The sequence below is a fragment of the Oncorhynchus masou genome, chromosome 3 (genome assembly GCF_036934945.1).
Source record: "Oncorhynchus masou masou isolate Uvic2021 chromosome 3, UVic_Omas_1.1, whole genome shotgun sequence".
NCBI classification, from domain to species: Eukaryota; Metazoa; Chordata; class Actinopteri; order Salmoniformes; family Salmonidae; genus Oncorhynchus; species Oncorhynchus masou.
The window spans coordinates 34,430,712-34,450,964 of record NC_088214.1 but is presented as its reverse complement, the minus strand read 5'-3'; the positions used below and the strand labels follow the sequence as shown (position 1 = coordinate 34,450,964).

Below are 20,253 nucleotides of genomic sequence, written 5' to 3'. Positions count from 1 at the left end.
ACTGTCCTCAGGTTGTACCTGAGGTTGGCGTTGGCCTTGTTGTTTTTCTGAGCGTTGGGCTTCCTGGCGGGGGTGGGGCCTGTGGCGGGGGCTGGGCCGTCTCGTCCCAGAAGCCCATGTTGGAGTTGGTGCTGTCGCCCCAGATGCTGCTGCTTTCTCCGCCCCAGTTAGGCGCTCCGCCGCCCATGCTGCTGGTGGCCACCGAGCCCCACACTGAGGAACTCAGAGCAGTGGTCTGGGGGAAAAGAGATCCAACCTGGTCAGACCAGCTATGTACAAAGCCATGTCATCGTGGAATGCTCTGCTACTAGAGGTTAGAAAAACAGATAAAAAAAAAACAACATCTGGCATCAGAGTGCCTATCCTCTATTGAAAGATCTAATTTAACTGTACTGTATATAAGAATATGAAGTGTGTAAATAGTATTTCGGATGCCTTTCCTATATATAACTTATTTTACTTTCATAATTTATTTTGAATGTACTCTCTTATGTTGTTCTTGTCTACTACTGGGTTTGTCATGTATTTGTACGTTTTATGTGGTCCTCAGGAAGAGTAGCTGCTGTATGTACAGTAGCTAATGGGTATCCTAATAAACTCAAGTAAACCAGTGTCATTACGGCAAATAATGAAGGGAAGTATTCCAACAGAGTAGTCTGATTTAGAGCAGTGTTTGCCCGACGTCTTCTCCTGGGCCCCCCAGACGTTCAATGTATTTGATTTATTCTAGACTAAGAACACCTGATTCAGCTTGTCAACTAATCATCAAAGCCCTTGATTAGTGGAATCAGGTGTGCTAATCTTTGAAACATCTGGGGGTCCACAAAGAAAGGTTTGAGAAACACCGCTTTAGATAGAAGTCGACCGATTAATTAGGGCCGATTTCAAGTTATAAAAATCGGAAATCTGTATTTTTCGGCGCCGATTTTGCAGATTAATTTTTTATTTAACTAGGCAAGTCAGTTACAGTACAACTAATTCAACGCTCTAACCACCTGCCTCTCATTGCACTCCACAAGGAGCCTGCCTGTTACGCGAATGCAGTAGAAGCCAAGGTAAGTTGCTAGCTAGCATTAAACGTATCTTATAAAAAACAATCAATCATAGTCACTAGTTAACTACACATGGTTGATGATATTACTAGTTTATCTAGTGTCCTGCGTTGCATGTAATCGATGCAACGCTGGGGGATGATTTAACAAAAGTGCATTTGCGAAAAAAGCACAATCGTTGGACAACTGTACCTAACCATAAACACCAATGCCCTTGTTAAAATCAATACACAGAAATATACATTTTCAAACCTGCATATTTAGCTAAAAGAAATCCGGTTAGCAGGCAATATTAACCAGGTGAAATTGTGTCATTTCCTTGCGTTCATTGCACGCAGTCAGGGTATATGCAACAGTTTGGGCAGCCTGGCTCATTGTGAACTAATTTGCCAGAATTTTACGTAATTATGACATAACATTGAAGGTTGTGCAATTTAACAAGAATATTTAGACTTAGGGAGTCCACGCGTTAGATAAAATACCGAACGGTTCCGTATTTCACTGAAATAATAAATGTTTTGTTTTCGAAATGATAGTTTCCGGATTCGACCATATTAATGACCAAAGGCTCGTATTCCTGTGTGTTATTATGTTATAATTAAGTCTATGATTTGATAGAGCAGTCTGACTGAGCGGTGGTAAGCAGCAGCAGGCTCGTAAGCATTCATTCAAACAGCACTTTCGTGCGTTTTGCCAGCAGCTCTTTGCAAGCACAGCACTGTTTATGACTTCAAGCCTATCAGCCTAATGGCTGGTGTAACCGATGTGAAATGGCTAGCTAGTTAGCTGGGTGCCCGCTAATAGCGTTTCAAACGTCACTCGCTCTGAGACTTGGGAGTAGTTATTCCCCTTGCACTGCAAGGGACGCAGCTTTTGTGGAGCGATGGGTAACGCTGCTTCAAGTGTGGCTGTTGTCGATGTGTTCCTGGTTCGGGGCGAGGAGAGGGACGGAAGCTATACTGTTACACTGGCAATACTAAAGTGCCTATAAGAACATCCAACAGTCACAGGTATATGGAATACAAATGGTATAGAGAGAAATAGTCCTATAAGTACTATATATTAACTACAACCTAAAACTTCTTACCTTGGAATATTGAAGTCTCATGTTAAAAGGAACAACAAACTTTCATATGTTCTCATGTTCTGAGCAAGGAACTCCAACGTTAGCTTTTTTACATGGCACATATTGCACTTTTACTTCTCCAACACTTTGTTTTTGCATTATTTAAACCAAATTGAAAATGTTTCATTATTTATTTGAGGCTAAATGGATTTTTATTGATGTATTAAACGAAGTTAAAATAAGTGTTCATTCAGTATTGTTGTAATTGTCATTATTACAAATTAATTTAAAAAAATTATAGTCAGATTAATCGGTATCGGCTTTTTTTGGTCCTCCAATAATCGGTATCGGCGTTGAAAAATCATAATCGGTCGACCTCTAGTTTTAGACACCACTATCAACACACAGTCAAATAAATGACATGGAAGACCTACCCAGAATGAATGCAGACAAATTAAATGAATGAACGAAATAACAAACCAACGAGTGACTCACAGCTCTGTTCTGGGCGCGGTTCGACTGGGTGACGGTGGGGTGACTGGGCTGCTGGCTCCCACCCCCCTGCTCTTTCCTCTGCTTCACCTGCTGGGCCTCCTCCCTCTGGATCTCCAGCAGGGATTTGGTGGCGGCCGGCTGCTTGGCCACGCTGCCCCAACCAGAGAGCTTGGCCTGAGGCTGCAGGGCCTCCTGCAGGGCCTGCTGCTGCTGGAGCTTTAGGAGCTCTGCTTGCTGGCGCCGCTGCTGCATGGAGGGGAGGGGAGAGTGAGATCTACTGCGCTCCTTATAAACATAGCAGGAAAAAAGTTTGGTGATTGACAGGTGATTAAAAGTTGGGTTGAGAAGGATTTTTAACAGTGTATAGCCTTTTCAAACAATAGTTGATATATAGTGAAATTGTATTATGGTATCCAAAATGCTGTTGTGCATTGTCCAGATTGGTAGCACTATACTGTAGTGCCTCAGTATCCCTCTATGAACTCAGCCCCTATGCTCACACCTCTTCTCGTGCTTGTCGTTCCCTCTCCTCCTCCACTTTCTGGATCTCAGAGAGCGACAAGGCGTTCTGGGACTGGGAGATGGCTGCTGCCGTGACTGCTGACTGCTGGCCCCACTTAGAGGACGACGGCAGCTACGAGACAGGGAAAAGGGAAAAGGAGCGAAGGTAGTCTGGTAACCAGTACATTTTTTCATGCTAAATTACAGGTACCTTAAAATACAGTATTCAGTGATGTTCTGACTTCAAAGTTACTTTGGTAGTTATATATGGTGTGTAGTTTATAAGGTAGTCATACCTTCACCTGGGCTAGTGTAGTGGTAGGTGTGTATAGTGTGTGCATACTAAGTATGTTACCCTTATCTGTGCTAGTTGTTGCTGCTGCTGCAGTGTATTTTGTGTTGTGTTAGTGTTATAATATTAGTCACCTTCATCTGGGCTAGCTGTTGCTGCTGCTGTTGCTGCTGTAGTCGGCGGAGCGCCTCCTGCTGCTGTTGCCTCTGTCTGGCTAGCTCCTGCTGCCTTGCGGCCTCCTGCTCCCTCCTCTTTGCCTCCTCCTGCTGTTGCCTTGCCAATGCCATCGCGGCCGCCACCGCCTCCTCCTCCAGCCGCTTCTCCTCCTCGCACCTCCTCAGGGCCTCCAGCTCCTCCTGCTTCCGACGCTCCTCCTCCTGCTTCCGGCGCTCCTCCTCCTGCTTCCGGCGCTCCTCCTCCCGGCGCTCCTCCTCCTGCTTCCGGTGCTCCTCCTCCTGCTGGGGAGAAATGTGGTTGTTAGAACAGGGTCAACTTCAGTATTAACACTATGTAGCAATATGCCTTTTAGCATTAGCCACAGAAGCTCTGGGCCCGTATTCACAGAGCAACTAAGAGTAGGAGTACTCATCTAGGATCAGGTCACCCCTGACCATATTATTTTAAAAGGGAAAAAAAATCCCCATGACTGAAACTTAAGTCAATCTCCCCTTTCATGCTTTTAGGGACACGGATAATTTTGTACATGCATTAAACTACAATGTAACCAATTCCAGTCCCCTTGCTTAGGGAGTACAGATGCAGAAGGACTGAGAAACTCAGTTCCGGTAACCTTTAAAAATGTACATTCTACTCCAAAATGAATATTATTTTAGATGGTCAGAATAAATGTTACCCCCTCATGTTGTGAAGAGCCATAGGATGCGTCTCCAGGGGAATATTTATCTGGCACAGAACACAGGTAAATATTTTACAATGGGGTTGTCTGACTGTTTTAACATTACATGGCAAAAACAGTAGAACTGTAAATAAAGTTACATCCTGAGTGTTAAAGTACAGGCTTTAAATTATTTTGCGAGCAGCACCGCTGTTTAAGTTGAGCGCCGTAGTTTAATTCACTTCTTCTAAACATCGGAGTGTCCGCAACAATCATGCACGTCAGTTAAGTGCACAGCGTTGAGGGAAAATACAACCTTTGAGAATACATTTATTTAGGAATGGATTTTGTAGAACAGACATGATTCTGTTTTAAGGCAGCTGAAATGGTTCAATAGAGTTTGTACATACACCACCGTTCAGAAGTTTGGGGTCACTTAGAAAGACATTTTTTTCCATTAAAATGACATCAAATTGATCCCGGAGTCGCCTCTTCACTGTTGATGTTGAGATTGGTGTTTTGCGGGTACTATTTAATGAAGCTGCCAGTTGAGGATTTGGGAGGTGTCTTGTTTCTTGAACTAGACACTCTAATTTACTTGTCCTCTTGCTCATTTGTGCAACGGGATCTCCCACTCCTATTTCTATTCTGGTTAGAGCCCGTTTGTGCTGTTCTGTGAAGGGAGTATTACACTGTGTTGTACGAGATCTTCAGTTTCTTGGCAATTTCTCACATGGAATAGCTTTCACTTCTCAGAAGAAGAATAGACTGACGAGTTTCAGAAGAAAGTTCTTTGTTTCTGGCCATTTTGAGCCTGTAACCGAAACCACAAATGCTGATACTCAACTATTCTAAAGAAGGCCAGTTTTATTGCTTCTTTTCATCATAATAACAGTTTTCAGCTGTGCTAACAATTGCAAAAGGGTTTTCTAATGATAAATTAGCTAATCCAAGTTTATTATTTTAAAAGGCTAACACAACGTGCCATTGGAACACAGGAGTGATGGTTGCTGATAATGGGCCTCTGTACTACAGGTCGACCGCTTATGATTTTTCAACGCCGATACAGATTATTGGAGGACCAAAAAAAAGCAGATAACGATTAAAAATCGGCCGATTTTTATTTATTTATTTGTAATAATGACAATACTGAATGAACACTTATTTTAACTTAATATAATACATCAATAAAAATCCATTTAGCCTCAAACATGTTCAATTTGGTTTAAATAATGCAAAAACAAAGTGTTGGAGAAGAAAGTAAAAGTGCAATATGTGCCATGTAAAAAAAGCTAACGTTTAACCGCTTGAAACTCTGGGGGCTCTATTTCATTTTTGGATGAAAAACGTTCCCGTTTTAAACAAGATATTTTGTCACAAAAAGATGCTCGACTATGCATATAATTGATAGCTTTGGAAAGAAAACTCTGAATTATCCAGAACTGCAAAGATATTGTCTGTGGGTGCCCTAGAACGGGAGCTACAGGCAAAACCAAGATGAAACGGCAACCAGGAAATCAGCAGGATTTTTGAGGCTCTGTTTTCCATTGTCTCCTTATATGGCTGTGAATGCGAGAGGAATGAGCCTGCCCTATCTATCGTTTCCCCAAGGTGTCTGCAGCATTGTGACGTATTTGTAGGCATATCATTGGAAGATTGACCATAAGAGACTACATTTTCCAGGTGTCCGCCCGGTGTCCTCCGTCGAAATTGGTGCGTCATTTTCAGCTGCTGGTATTTTTCCATGCGATTCTGAGGGGAAAGCAGGCTTCCACGAACTGCATATCAATGAAGAGATATGTGAAAAAACACCTTGAGGATTGATTCTAAACATTTGCCATGTTTCGGTCGATACTATGGAGTTAATATCGGAAAAAGTTTGACGTTTTGGTGACTGAATTTTCGGTTCGTTTCGGTAGCCAAATGTGATGTACAAAACTGAGCGATTTCTCCTACACAAAGATCCTTTCAGGAAAAACTGAACATTTGCTATGTAACTGAGAGTCTCCTCATTGAAAACATCCGAAGCTCTTCAAAGGTAAATGATTGTATTTATTTGGTTTTCTGGTTTTTGTAAAAATGTTGCGTGCTAAATGCTACGCAAAATGCTAAGCTAGCTTGCAATACTCTTACACAAATGCTTGATTTGCTATGGTTCAAAAGCATATTTTGAAAATCTGAGATGACAGTGTTGTTAAGAAAAGGCTAAGCTTGAGAGCTAGCACATTCATTTCATTTAATTTGCGATTTTCATAAATAGTTAACGTTACGTTATGCTAATGAGCTTGAGGCTATAACTGGATACAGGTTTTTTTCATGGCCAAACGTGAACAAAACGGAGCGATTTGTCCTACACAAATAATATTTTTTTGAAAAACTGAACATTTGCTATCTAACTGAGAGTCTCCTCATTGAAAACATCTGAAGTTCTTCAAAGGTAAATGATTTTATTTGAATGATTTTCTTGTTTTTGTGAAAATGTTGCTGACTGAATTCTAGGCTTATAGCTATGTTAGCTATCAATACTCTTACACAAATGCTTGTTTAGCTATGGTTGAAAAGCATATTTTGAAAATCTGAGATGACAGTGTTGTTAACAAAAGTCTAAGCTTGAGAGCAAATATATTTATTTCATTTCATTTGCGATTTTCATGAATAGTTAACGTTGCGTTATGCTAATGAGCTTGAGGCTATAAATAGAATCCCGGATCCGGGATTGCGCGACGCAAGAAGTTAAGTTCCTTGCTCAGAACATGAGAACATATGAAAGCTGGTGGTTCCTTTAAACATGAGACTTCAATATTCCAAGGTAAGAGGTTTTAGGTTGTAGTTAATATAGTATTTATAGAACTATTTCTCTCTATACCATTTGTATTCCATGTACTTTTATTTTTTATTTCACCTTTATTTAACCAGGTAGGTTAGTTGAGAACAAGTTCTTATTTGCAACTGCGACCTGGCCAAGATAAAGCATAGCAGCGTGAACAGACAACACAGAGTTACACATAGAGTAAACAATTAACAAGTCAATAACACAATAACACAAGTAAAAAAAAAGAGAGTCTATATATATATATAGTGTGCAAAAGGCTTGAGGAGGTAGGCGAATAATTACAATTTTGCAGATTAACACTGGAGTGATAAATGATCAGATGGTCATGTACAGGTAGAGATATTGGTGTGCAAAAGAGCAGAAAAGTAAATAAATATAAACAGTATGGGGATGAGGTAGGTAAAATTTGGGTGGGCTATTTACCGATAGACTATGTACAGCTGCAGTGATCGGTTAGCTGCTCAGATAGCAGATGTTTGAAGTTGGTGAGGGAGATAAGTCTCCAACTTCAGCGATTTTTGCAATTCGTTCCAGTCACAGGCAGCAGAGAACTGGAACGAAAGGCGGCCAAATGAGGTGTTGGCTTTAGGGATGATCAGTGAGGCACACCTGCTGGAGAGCGTGCTACGGGTGGGTGTTGCCATCGTGACCAGTGAACTGAGATAAAGCGGTGCTTTACCTAGCATGGACTTGTAGATGACCTGGAGACAGTGAGTCTGGCGACGAATATGTAGAGAGGGCCAGCCGACTAGAGCATACAGGTCGCAGTGGTGGGTAGTATAAGGTGCTTTAGTAACAAAACGGATGGCACTGTGATAAACTGCATCCAGTTTGCTGAGTTTAGTATTGGAAGCTATTTTGTAGATGACATCGCCGAAGTCGAGGATCGGTAGGATAGTCAGTTTTACTAGAGTAAGTTTGGCGGCGTGAGTGAAGGAGGCTTTGTTGCGGAATAGAAAGCCGACTCTAGATTTGATTTTAGATTGGAGAGTTTACAGTCTAGCCAGACACCTAGGTACTTCTTGATGTCCACATATTCTAGGTCGGAACCATACTTTCGACAATTGGATGTTCTTATAGACACTTTAGTATTGCCAGTGTAACAGTATAGCTTCCGTCCCTCTCCTCACCCTTACCTGGGCTCGAACCAGGAACACATCGACAACAGCCACCCTCGAAGCAGCGTTACCCATGCAGAACAAGGGGAACAACTACTCCAAGTCTCAGAGCGAGTGACGTTTGAAATGCTATTAGCGGGCACCCAGCTAACTAGCTAGCCATTTTACATCGGTTACACCAGCCATTAGGCTGTAAGGCTTGAAGTCATAAACCACGCTGTGCTTGCGAAGAGCTGCTGGCAAAACACACAAAAGTGCTGTTTGAATGAATGCTTACGAGCCTGCTGCTGCCTACCACCGCTCAGTCACACTGCTCTATCAAATCATAGACTTAATTATAACACACAGGAATACGAGCCTTTGGTCATTAATATGGTCGAATCTGTAAACTATCGTGCAATGTAAAGCAGGTGGTTATTAGAGCGTTGGACTAGTTAACCGTAAGGTTGCAAGATTGAATCCCCGAGCTGACAAGGTAAAAATCTGTCGTTCTGCCCCTGAACAAGGCAGTTAACCCACCGTTCCTAGGCCGTCATTGAAAATAAGAATGTGTTCTTAACTGACTTGCCTGGTTAAATAAAGGTGTAAAAAAAAAAAAAAAAAAAAAAAAAAAAAAAGGCCAAATCGTTGTCCAAAAATAACAGTTTTGCAATTATGAAAATTTGAAATCGGCCCTAATTAAAATCGGTCGACCTCTGTACGCCCATGTAGATATTTCATTTTTAAAAAATCAGCCGTTTCCAGCTACAATAGTCGTTGACAATGTCTACACTCTATTTCTGCTCAATTTGATGTTATTTTAAACGGACAAAAATGTGCTTTTCTTTCAAAAACAAGGACATTTCTAAGTGACCCCAAACTTTTGAATGGTATTGTACATTATGACAACATTGAGTGACGTTTTGTTCGCTTAGGACTTCGGTGTTTTCCCCCCCCGGTTGTTAAAGGCACAAAACATTTTTTTCTGGGGGCAAGCTTAAGTTCGGAGCCGAAGTCAACGCCCCTTCATCGGTGATTGGTCAACAGTAAGGATTCTTCAGTAAAGTCCTTGTCATTCAACGAGACGCGACTCCTGCTAAATACTGCACCAAACACCTTAGTTAGATGTAAAATGGCCAGACTAAGATCTCTGGCAAAAATGTCAAAGTTAATTACATATCTTGTTACCTTAGACTCATTCTGACTATTTTGATGAAGTGTATTCTGCCAACGGCGTCCCATAATGGACAAACAGTACTACTTCCGCTTTTTAGAAGCTACGGTCTTAAGGGAGCATGTGAGCACACTCGTTCGGTAAGCTGAGTTCGGCTAGGGACCAGCCGAACTGAAGCATGCTGACACCTTTATAGGATAACTAATCCTAGATCAGCACTCCAGCACTCCTACTTTGAGACACTTCATGATTATGGGCCTTAATATTGTCTTTATTCTGAAGCCCAGTACCTGTTTACGGAGGAACTCTTCCCTTTGCTGCCGCTCTTCCTCCTCCCTCCTCCTTTCCTCTAGTCTGCGGAGAGCCTCCTCCTGTGCCTGCCGTTCCTCTTCCTCCTTCTGTCTGCGCTGTGCCTCCTCCTGCTCCCGCTGCCTCAACTCCTCCTCCTGTGTATAGTAAAGATCCATCAAATGAATTGCATTAAACAGAAATCAAGGCCTCTTTCTTGGAATAGACCGGCTACTGGGTCAAACTTGCAACTCTAGGCAAACATGTACTGAACATCAACAAAGACTAGGTGTGGTGCAGCTGAAACTCTTCAAATTTCATACCAACTTCTCTAAAGTGTGGTATTAGGACCGTCTTATTTCAACCCCCTCCCTAACCTGTTTATGACGTGATAGCTCCTCCTCCAGGCGTTTGCGTTCCGCCTCCTGTCGGGACCGTAACGCTTCCTCCAGTCTTTTCCTCTCCTTCTCCTCCTCTTCCCTCTTGGCCCTCAGCTCAGCCTCACGCCGCTCCATCTCCAGTAGATGAGGAGGAGAGACCTTCAAAAACCAAATCACATTGTATCATTTTCATAGCATTGTTTAAAAGGTAGATTCAGCGAGGCAATAATTAAACAGCAATATAGGGCTGATTTACGCAACAACTAGGAGCGTTGAAATCGCGCGTCCAAACTTAACTACCAGAGCAAAACAGTGGTGAACACATTGTAGCTGAGGTGAGCTGATACTCTGTGTGACTGTGTGAGAGTAAAGGGTTGAATCGCACTCATCTTAGTGTCTGCGGTGCTGAATCTAGTCTAGCTTTAAAAATAAAAAAAAGTGTTTAAAATGTCCCAATACGAGCCCAACCCCTGAACACTACGTCTAGATGTGAAACTAAGGATTGCATAAGTATAGACAATATGGTGCACTTACCTTAGCAGCCTTGTTCTTCTCCAGCTGTTGCATCTGTTCTATGGTGGGGGCCTGGGCCATGGAGTCTATGGGCAGATCCCACACACTGCTGCCCTCCCACGCTACAAAAACAGACAGCCAGGCCAGATGGCCATTATAGATCATACGATTGAGGTTTCTCTTCTTTTTGTAAGTTGAGGTTCAGATCCTCAAACTACCAACAGCTCTATATGCTATAAAACATCAGCCAAAACAAATTCTGTGCAAGTTTGTGTGTTCTGGGTTGGAGACGTACCACTTGGGGCAGGTTGCTGGATGTTTGGTGTGCAAGAGACCTGAGAGGAGGGGTGCTGCATTTCCCACACAGAACCCTGGGAGTCTGGTACAGACATGGACCGCGTCACCGGAGTTAAGAGACTCTCGGATGTTCTAGACAGGGAGACCGACACAGGAACAAGTTACATTACCAACATTAACATGATCGACATTGCATTATCCATGTGTGATGTCATCTTGAGGGCTTGAGGTATTGCTGTTTGTGTGTGTGTGTGTGTGTGTTCTACAAGATGACGTTTCACCTCACTACAGATCTAGGATCAGTTTCCTCTCCCCCAATTCTAAACTTAACCATTAGTGGGGAAAATGCTATACTGACCTAAGATTAGTGTCTAGGGGAAACTTCCACCTTACTCTGTGTTAATGTGTGCCTGACATGTTCTCAGACAGTGGTATTACTGTAGGCGTGTGTGTGTATGCCCCGCTGACTTCAGGGCCTGGTACTGCAGTAGAGGTGTGTGCGCACGGGTACGCTTACGTGTGTTCCGCTGACCTCATCTTGAGGGCCTGGTATTGCTGGAGGAGCAGGTTGATCTGCTGCTGCTGCTGCTGCTGCTGCTGGTGTGGTGCTGAGCTGAGGGCCTGGGCTTTCTGCTGGGCCAGGGCCTGGGCGTACTGCTGCCTCAACAGGTACTGGTACTGCAGCTGCTGCAGCTGGTACAGGTTGAGGGCAGTCAGCTCCTGCTGCAGTTTCAGACGCTCCTGGTCCCCAGCGTCACCCTGTGAACACAGACGGCGAGTTAGACATGGGTATCGGCAAGCGGACGACCACCTTGGATGCGTTCAACATGGCACAACGTTGTGGAGCGCAATACATGCACAGCTAACACGCCTCTGACTTGTAGAATAAATAATTGCAACATTCACAACATTTTCCTTCTGAAGTGCAGGCAGCCAACACAAACTTGCTTTGTCTTGACAATGAGAAGACTAAAGTGGTCGAGAGTGAGTCCGAATAATTTTAATTGCCTATGGAAATTATCAAGATTATTTGACAATATTCTAAAGGAGCGAATGCTAGAATGCTCGATGGAGCTCAGGTGTGTGTGATGGTTACCAGTAAGGGTGGCGGTGCTGGTCCAGGGGCGAAGGGGACCCTGCCCCACATTTTGATGATCTCCCCCAGCGGTTGGAAGACCTCATCACAGCCTCTCTTCACCAGCAGGGTCATTGTGAAGTAGCCTGCCTGGAACCACTCTGTCATCTCCGGGTTACTGAACGGACCTGGAGAGGGGGAGATGATTACATTTGACAGTCACTTTTACATTTGTAAATAAAAATAAATAAAAAAGTTGTTCTGAGTCTGACTATTTGAAATTATATTCCGGGGCTGTACAACCCCCCCGAATCACAGATTAATAATTTACTTTAGACCAGGAAATACAGAGCAGACCGTGCCATTGATAATAGATAAAGAACAGTCTCTCTACAGCAGTGGTGACGAGTTGAAATGATATGGGTTGCAGAGCACGCAGATTTTCCTTCAAAGAAGCCCACCCGCCCCCACCTCCATTCTCTCCCTCCGTCTTACCCTGCATCTCTCCCTGGGGGTCTTTATAGAACCACTTCAAAGCAGCCTCGTGTGTGAGCGGCAGGCTGGCTGGTTCGGGTGCTGAGTTCTTGGCAGCCAGCCGGTCATCACTGTCCTGTAGATACGCCACCATCTTCTCTGCTTCCTTCACAAGTAGAGAATGAAAACAGGAAGTGTGAGAGATGGTGGGTGAACGTAGACCTTTATTGTACATTCAAGGGGTACATGTAAGGCAGGGCTTGACATAATTAACACTTGTCCGGGACAAGTGAAACAAATTGTTGGACCAGTAGAATATAGATTTTTTTTTTTTAAATATATATAAAATTAGTTTGATCAGAGTTGTATCAAAAGGTGTCCTCCAAATGCAATGTGCTGTGCACTGTTCTCCCAATCGGAGTAGAACCATGTATTGTATCTACAGGCACCGCTTTGGCCAGAGAAAAAATATATTGCAACGGTGCTATTCTGTAGTCCAGGGTTATTCCACTCTTAACCTTCGAGTTCCGGGAAACTACTGGTTTTCAGTTCTACCCGATCATTAATTGCACATACACGCCACCTGGTGTCCCAGGTCTAATAATGGTGAACAATGAAAAAAATGCAGTGGAACTGGCTTCTAAGTCCAGAGTGGAGTTTGAGGGCTGTAGTCTATGTAATAGTTTAAAAACCAGATTAGATCCCCAAGATGTTAATGAGCTATTTTGTTTATTTATCAGACGCACATATAGCCTAGTTCGAGTGGAACGTCAACTGTCGGGAGTCAAGAGAGTGCAACTCCTCATATAGCCGATTGCTGCGCAACATTCCTAAACGCAATCTCGCGAAGAGGCCGCCATCATTTGAAAAGATCCCAGCTTTCCAGTGCTGTATGATTTATTTCTCAACCAATTTCTAAGTCGCTCTGGATAAGAGCGTCTGCTAAATGACTTAAATGTAAATGTAACTCCAAATACTGAGCAATTGGCAGCGTTTCACAAATCAGTGTCTGGCACATCGTCCATTCGCCATACGACTGAATAAAGGGTAGGCCTATATCCACTGTAAAATTCACACAATTACACCCTTTATAAATACAATTATTATGATATTCTTTTAATCACAATTTTATTAGTGTCAGTGGTATTTATTTTTAAGCACATTAAAATCAAGCAACAAGTTCATATTTAGTGTTTGATCTAGCTTAGGGGTTCCCAAACTTCTTCACTTGGGGCTCCACTTCCAGCATGGGAAAACTCCAGCGCACCCCCCTGCACGTGGGCCCACGCACCATGTCTATTTCTATGGTCACAGGCACCGTTTATGATACAAACTGTTAACACCCCTCTTGGTGGTGGAGAGAATTTTGCAGGGTTACAGCTTATTTACTGCAATTGTACCCATTTTGTCATGGGGTGCAAAGAAAATGTTGCCGTTTTAAAGCACACTTTCTTGACATTCTATACATTTTGCCATGTCTAATATGATTTTGTGTGATTTGAGTGACAAAAAAAAATGACAACAATATCTAAAACCTTAACATTAGCCGATTTTGGCTTGTTGATCTGGACACATCTGACAAGTTATAAATAAAAGTTTGTCGTCATTCGCACCTTAAAAACATAGTTGCTGGGATAATTAAGAACACTAGCATAGACCAAGGCCCGCACACTGTTAAAGCTCCTAATACACCGCTTTATTGACAACGTTTCAACCCGAAACGGATCTTCGTCAGATCAAACAAACAAACTGTGCTTACATCCCGAAATACACACATTTCACCTCACATGACCATTACGCACATGACGCATGGTGGATTGAAAAATAATGTATAGATGGGCACATGTAGTAGTGACAGATAATATACAGTGGGGCAAAAAAGTATTTAGTCAGCCACCAATTGTGCAAGTTCTCCCACTTAAAAAGATGAGAGGCCTGTAATTTTCATCATAGGTACACTTCAACTATGACAGACAAAATGAGGAAATAAAATCCAGAAAATCACATTGTAGGATTTTTAATGAATTTATTTGCAAATTATGGTGGAAAATAAGTATTTGGTCACCTACAAACAAGCAAGATTTCTGGCTCTCACAGACCTGTAACAACTTCTTTAAGAGGCTCCTCTGTCCTCCACTCGTTACCCGTATTAATGGCACCTGTTTGAACTTGTTATCAGTATAAAAGACACCTGTCCACAACCTCAAACAGTCACACTCCAAACTCCACTATGTCCAAGACCAAAGAGCTATCAAAGGACACCAGAAACAAAATTATAGACCTGCACCAGGCTGGGAAGACTGAATCTGCAATAGGGAAGCAGCTTGGTTTGAAGAAATCAACTGTGGGAGCAATTATTAGGAAATACAAGACCACTGATAATCTCCCTCGATCTGGGGCTCCACGCAAGATCTCACCCCGTGGGGTCAAAATGATCACAAGAACGGTGAGCAAAAATCCCAGAACCACACGGGGGGACCTAGTGAATGACCTGCAGAGAGCTGGGACCAAAGTAACAAAGCCTACCATCAGTAACACACTACGCCGCCAGGGACTCAAATCCTGCAGTGCCAGACTTGTCCCCCTGCTTAAGCCAGTACATGTCCAGGCCCGTCTGAAGTTTGCTAGAGAGCATTTGGATGATCCAGAAGAAGATTGGGAGAATGTCATATGGTCAGATGAAACCAAAATATAACTTTTTGGTAAAAACTCAACTCGTCGTGTTTGGAGGACAAAGAATGCTGAGTTGCATCCAAAGAACACCATACCTACTGTGAAGCATGGGGGTGGAAACATCATGCTTTGGGGCTGATTTTCTGCAAAGGGACCAGGACGACTGATCCGTGTAAAGGAAAGAATGAATGGGGCCATGTATCGTGAGATTTTGAGTGAAAACCTCCTTCCATCAGTAAGGGAATTGAAGATGAAACCTGGCTGGGTCTTTCAGCATGACAATGATCCCAAACACACCGCCCGGGCAACGAAGGAGTGGCTTTGTAAGAAGCATTTCAAGGTCCTGGAGCGGCCTAGCCAGTCTCCAGATCTCAACCCCATAGAAAATCTTTGGAGGGAGTTGAAAGTCCGTGTTGCCCAGCAACAGCCCCAAAACATCACTGCTCTAGAGGAGATCTGCATGGAGGAATGGGACAAAATACCAGCAACCGTGTGTGAAAACCTTGTGAAGATTTACAGAAAACGTTTAACCTCTGTCATTGCCAAAAAATGGTATATAACAAAGTATTGAGATAAATAAGTATTTGGTCAATAACAAAAGTTTTCCACCATAATTTGCAAATAAATTCATTAAAAATCCTACAATGTGATTTTCTGGATTTCTTTTTCTCATTTTGTCTGTCATAGTTAAAGTGTACCTATGATGAAAATTAAGTGGGAGAACTTGCACAATTGGTGGCTGACTAAATACTTTTTTGCCCCACTGTACATTTACCAAATGACCAAGTAAGTGACCTGGAAGGTTATCAACAGCTCTCAAAAGGTATGCAATGACTGACATGACAAGAGGAACTGATGATGCACTACCCAATTTCCAATGTGCACCTTGTGCATTCTACTATTAGAGCTTTCAAGAGTAAGTTTAAAGCCAGACTGAGACCCCTCCTGGTGGGACGCGCCCCACAGTTAGGGAAACAGCGATCTAGCTAATGCAGAGGAGCAACACCATGCTTAAGCCATGTAGCCACTACGATACATCAGGATACACGTGATAGGCTAATGCTTATTGCTAAAATAGCACACCTGCCTGATAATATGGACCATGTATATAGACCCTAAATAGTTACTTTCATCAATACAGTGCATTTGAAAAGTCTTCAGACCCCTTCACTTATCCCACATTGTTATGTTAAAGGCATTTTCTAAAATGGATGAAATAGTTATTTCCCCCCTCATCAATCTACACACAATACCCCATAAAGGAAAAACAGGTTTCTAGAAAGGTTTCTATCTTAAATATCACAATTACATAAGCATTCAGACCTTTTTTTTCAGTACTTTGCTGAAGCACCTTTGGCAGCAATTACAGCCTTGAGTCTTCTTGGGTATGACGCTACAAGCTTGGCACACCACGACTCCAACAACATCATTAAATTTGCCAATGACAACAGTGGTAGGCCTGATCACTGACAACAATGAGACAGCCTACAGGGAGGAGGTCAGAGACCTGGCCATGTGGTGCCAGGACAACAACCTCTCCCTCAATGTGATCAAGACAAAAGAGATGATTGTGGACTACAGGAAAGAGGACCGAGCACGCCCCCATTCTCATCGACGGTGCTGCAGTGGTTCTACAGCTGCACCATCGAGAGCATTCTGACTGGTTGCATCACTGCCTGGCAACTGCTCAGCCTGTGACCGCAAAGCACTACAGAGGGTAGTGCGAATGGCCCAGTACATTACTGGGGCCAAGCTTCCTGCCATCCAGGACCTTTATACCAGGCGGTGTTAGAGGAAGGCCCTAAAAATGGTCAAAGACTCCAGCCACCCTAGTCATAGACTGTTCTCCCTGCTACCACACGGCAAGCGGTACCAGCGCAACAAGTCTAGGTCCAAGAGGCTTCTAAACAGCTTCTACCCCCAAGCCTTAAGACTCCTGAACATCTAGTCAAATGGCTACCCAGAATATTTGCATCTCCCCCTGCCCACTACCACTCACTGTTGTCATCTATGCATAGTCACTTTAATTAACTCTACCTACATGTACATACTACCTCAACTAACCGATGCCCCCCGCACATTGACTCTGTACCGGCACCACCATGTATGCATAGTTGTTTTTTTACTGCTCCCCTTTAATTACTTGTTACTTTAATATCTTATTCATATTTTTTGAATCTGCACGGTTGGTTAGGGGCTCGAAAGTAAGCATGTGACTAATACAATTTGATTTGGAGAGTTTTTCCCAATCTTCTCTGCAGATCCTCTCAAGCTCTGTCAGGTTGGTTAGGGAGCATCGCTGCACAGCTATTTTCAAGTCTCCTTAGAGATGTCTGATCAGGTTCAGGTCCGGGCTCTGGCTGGGCACACAAGGACATTCAAATTTGTCCCAAAGTCACTCTTGCGTTGTTTTGGCTGGGTGCTTAAGGTCATTGTCCTGTTGGAAGGTGAACCTTTGCCCCAGTCTGAGGTCCTGAGTGTTGTGGAGCAGGTTTCATCAAGGATCTCTGTACTTTGCTCGGTTCATCTTTCCTCCAGATGTGACGCTTGGCATTCAGGCCATAGAGTTCAAATCTTGGTTTCATCAGACCAGAGAATCTTGTTCGTCATGGTCTGAGAGTCATTTCGGTGCCTTTCGCCAAACTCCAAAATGGGATGTGCCTTTTACTGAAGAGTGACTTCCATCTGACCACTCTACCGTAAAGGCCTGACTGGTGGAGTGCTGCAGAGACGGTTGTCCTTCTGGAAAGTTCTCCCATCTCCACAGAGAACTCTGGAGCTCTGTCAGAGTGACCATCGGGTTCTTGGTCACCTCCCTGACCAAGGCCCTTCTCCCCTGATTGCTCCGTTTGGCCGGGCAGCCATCTCTAGGAAGAGTCTTGGTGGTTCCAAACTTCTTCCATTTAAGAATGATGAAGTCCATTGTGTTCTTGTGGACCTTCAATGCTGCAGACTGTTTTTGGTACCCTTCCCCAGATCTGTGTCTCGACACAATCCTGTCTTGGAGCTCTAAGGACAATTCCTTCAACCTCATGGCTTGGTTTTTGCTCTGACATGCACTGTCAACTGTGGGACCTGATGTAGACAGGTGCTTGCCTTTCCAAATCATGTCCAATCAATTGAATTTACCACAGGTGGACTCCAAGTTGTAGAAACATCTCAAGAATGATCAATGGAAAGAGGATGCACCCGAGCTCAATTTCAAATCTCATTGCAAAATGTCTGAATACTTATGCAAATAAGGTTTCTGATTTTTATTAATACATTTGAAAACATTTCTAAAAACCTGTATTGGGAGTATTGTGTGTAGATTGATGAGGGGGGAAAATGACATTTATTTTAGCAGAATGCTGTAACGTAACAAAATGTGGAAAAGGTGAACGGGTCTAAATACTTTACGGATGCACTGTAAATATACTATTGGAACTGGCCCATATACAGTATGCTTCCTATTTCTTATTTCTCGTAGGGTTCTTCGGAGTATTACATTGTTATTGATTATTGCATTGTATTTGGTTGGTAATGGTAATGTTTACATCCTCCAGGAGAGCTACTGGGTGTGCAGGCTTTTGTTCGTGTCCCACTTATTGCTACATTAAATTATTTTACAAAAAGCAGCAGCTCAACATGACCTTAATAAGCGGACTCTGGTGTTTGAGCAGGGCTGTATCCAAAGCCTGTACACCCAGTAGCTCTCCAGATGGCTTGACCATGTGTTTTATACAGTAGCCTAACAGTGCAATTATTTTACTTGATGGGGGTAAAGCTCCTTGCTTCAGGGCACAACAGCAGGAGATTGTACATGGGATCCAAAAATGTTTGTCTAGTCCTGTAGAGAGAGCATCATGATAGTATACAGTATCACAAAACAAACACCACTAGCTCAGCTTATTCCAGAGGAATATACAAAATGGATATAAGGTGTTTTCGATTTCATTACAATTCAATGAACATCCTCTCCATATTCTTGACGTGTTTCAGAGGTGAACACACATCACTTTTCATATCCAGAGATGCTCCAAATTCAGTTTCACCAAAACCAGCTTGATAACTTTCACTACCCTGCTCAACACGCAGCTCTGCAACCAACTAACTCCTACTAGAAACCGGCATTAGCTAGGTTTCCATTTCCTTGTCCAGTAATTTCTTTCGTCAACATTTAGAAAGTCCGGATGGAAAGTAGATGTGACAATTGGCTGCCACAGAGAGTTTCCATTGAACTGTCATGTCGATGAAAACAGTTGGACATAATGTCACACCTAAAATACGCTAAAAAAAATGAATTAAAATAAAGTGGTTGAAGTGTTTCCATTATCCATATAGAGATTATTTGTTAATAAAGTGACAGCCTATATGCCCTGCCCACCCATCTGTTTCATGTCTCAAGTAGCCTGCAAAAGCCAGCATGGATAGAATGCAGGAATTGACTAATATTTGCCATACCTTATTCTAATAATTATCCTATGCCTACTTATTATGGCCAGAGTCTGTGCCATAGTGTAACTTGCAGTCATAGTAGAGATCTCAAACTATTTGATGGTCAAACTTCAAATTGCAATTCAGACATTCATGAAAGTCATGACAATCCTGGTCTAGCAAATAAACATTATTTTAGTTTCATAAATGGATTTTGCAAGCAACGGGCTTTTATAATTACATGTGTGGTGGAGCTTTATTAAGTGATATCACGTGCCCCGCTTACTTTCAGAATTATTCACCAATCAATTTATTAGAAAAACACCATTTCCATCATTTGTCACAATAAACGTAGACAAAAGAAATGACTCTTCTGCCATGTCCATTACAAATGTCACAATAATTTTACTTGCTGCACAGCTTTTGTCAAATAAACCTGGGTCAATAGAAACCTGCCTACTGTCTGTCTACTTACCTGTTCAAAGTGCTTCAGTCTCTCATCTTCAACCATGGTGTGGTGTGGCGGCATGACCGTGGGCCTTCCAATAGGAGCCATGAGGCCCGTGCTGGGGGCCATAATGTTGGGGGTCATGATAGACGTGCTCTGAGCCATGAGGCTGGTGCTGAAGGGCAGCGGGACAGGCATAGCCACGGGCACGTCCGGGGGCTTCTGCTGCATCTGTACGGTGGACGACGGGGCCGACACTGGAGACACTGGACAGGACAAAGGGTGTAGGGTTAGCCTGTCACAGATGGAGGTGGAGCTTCTAGATACTATGTGCAGGTGACAAC

General features: G+C 43.0%; 1 protein-coding gene across 1 annotated transcript in view; it reads right to left on the bottom strand.

Moving 5' to 3' along the window:
• LOC135514946 (GRB10-interacting GYF protein 2-like) overlaps nucleotides 1–20,253 on the bottom strand; it is a 38,346-nt gene that overhangs the window by 9,207 nt on the left and 8,886 nt on the right. Inside the window, 13 exon segments of the mRNA XM_064938704.1 lie at nucleotides 19–67; nucleotides 70–235; nucleotides 2,614–2,859; nucleotides 3,116–3,247; nucleotides 3,541–3,864; nucleotides 9,636–9,791; nucleotides 10,011–10,172; nucleotides 10,548–10,648; nucleotides 10,822–10,955; nucleotides 11,341–11,582; nucleotides 11,920–12,086; nucleotides 12,394–12,538; nucleotides 19,937–20,175. Coding sequence (XP_064794776.1) covers nucleotides 19–67; nucleotides 70–235; nucleotides 2,614–2,859; nucleotides 3,116–3,247; nucleotides 3,541–3,864; nucleotides 9,636–9,791; nucleotides 10,011–10,172; nucleotides 10,548–10,648; nucleotides 10,822–10,955; nucleotides 11,341–11,582; nucleotides 11,920–12,086; nucleotides 12,394–12,538; nucleotides 19,937–20,175 — 2,263 coding nt within the window.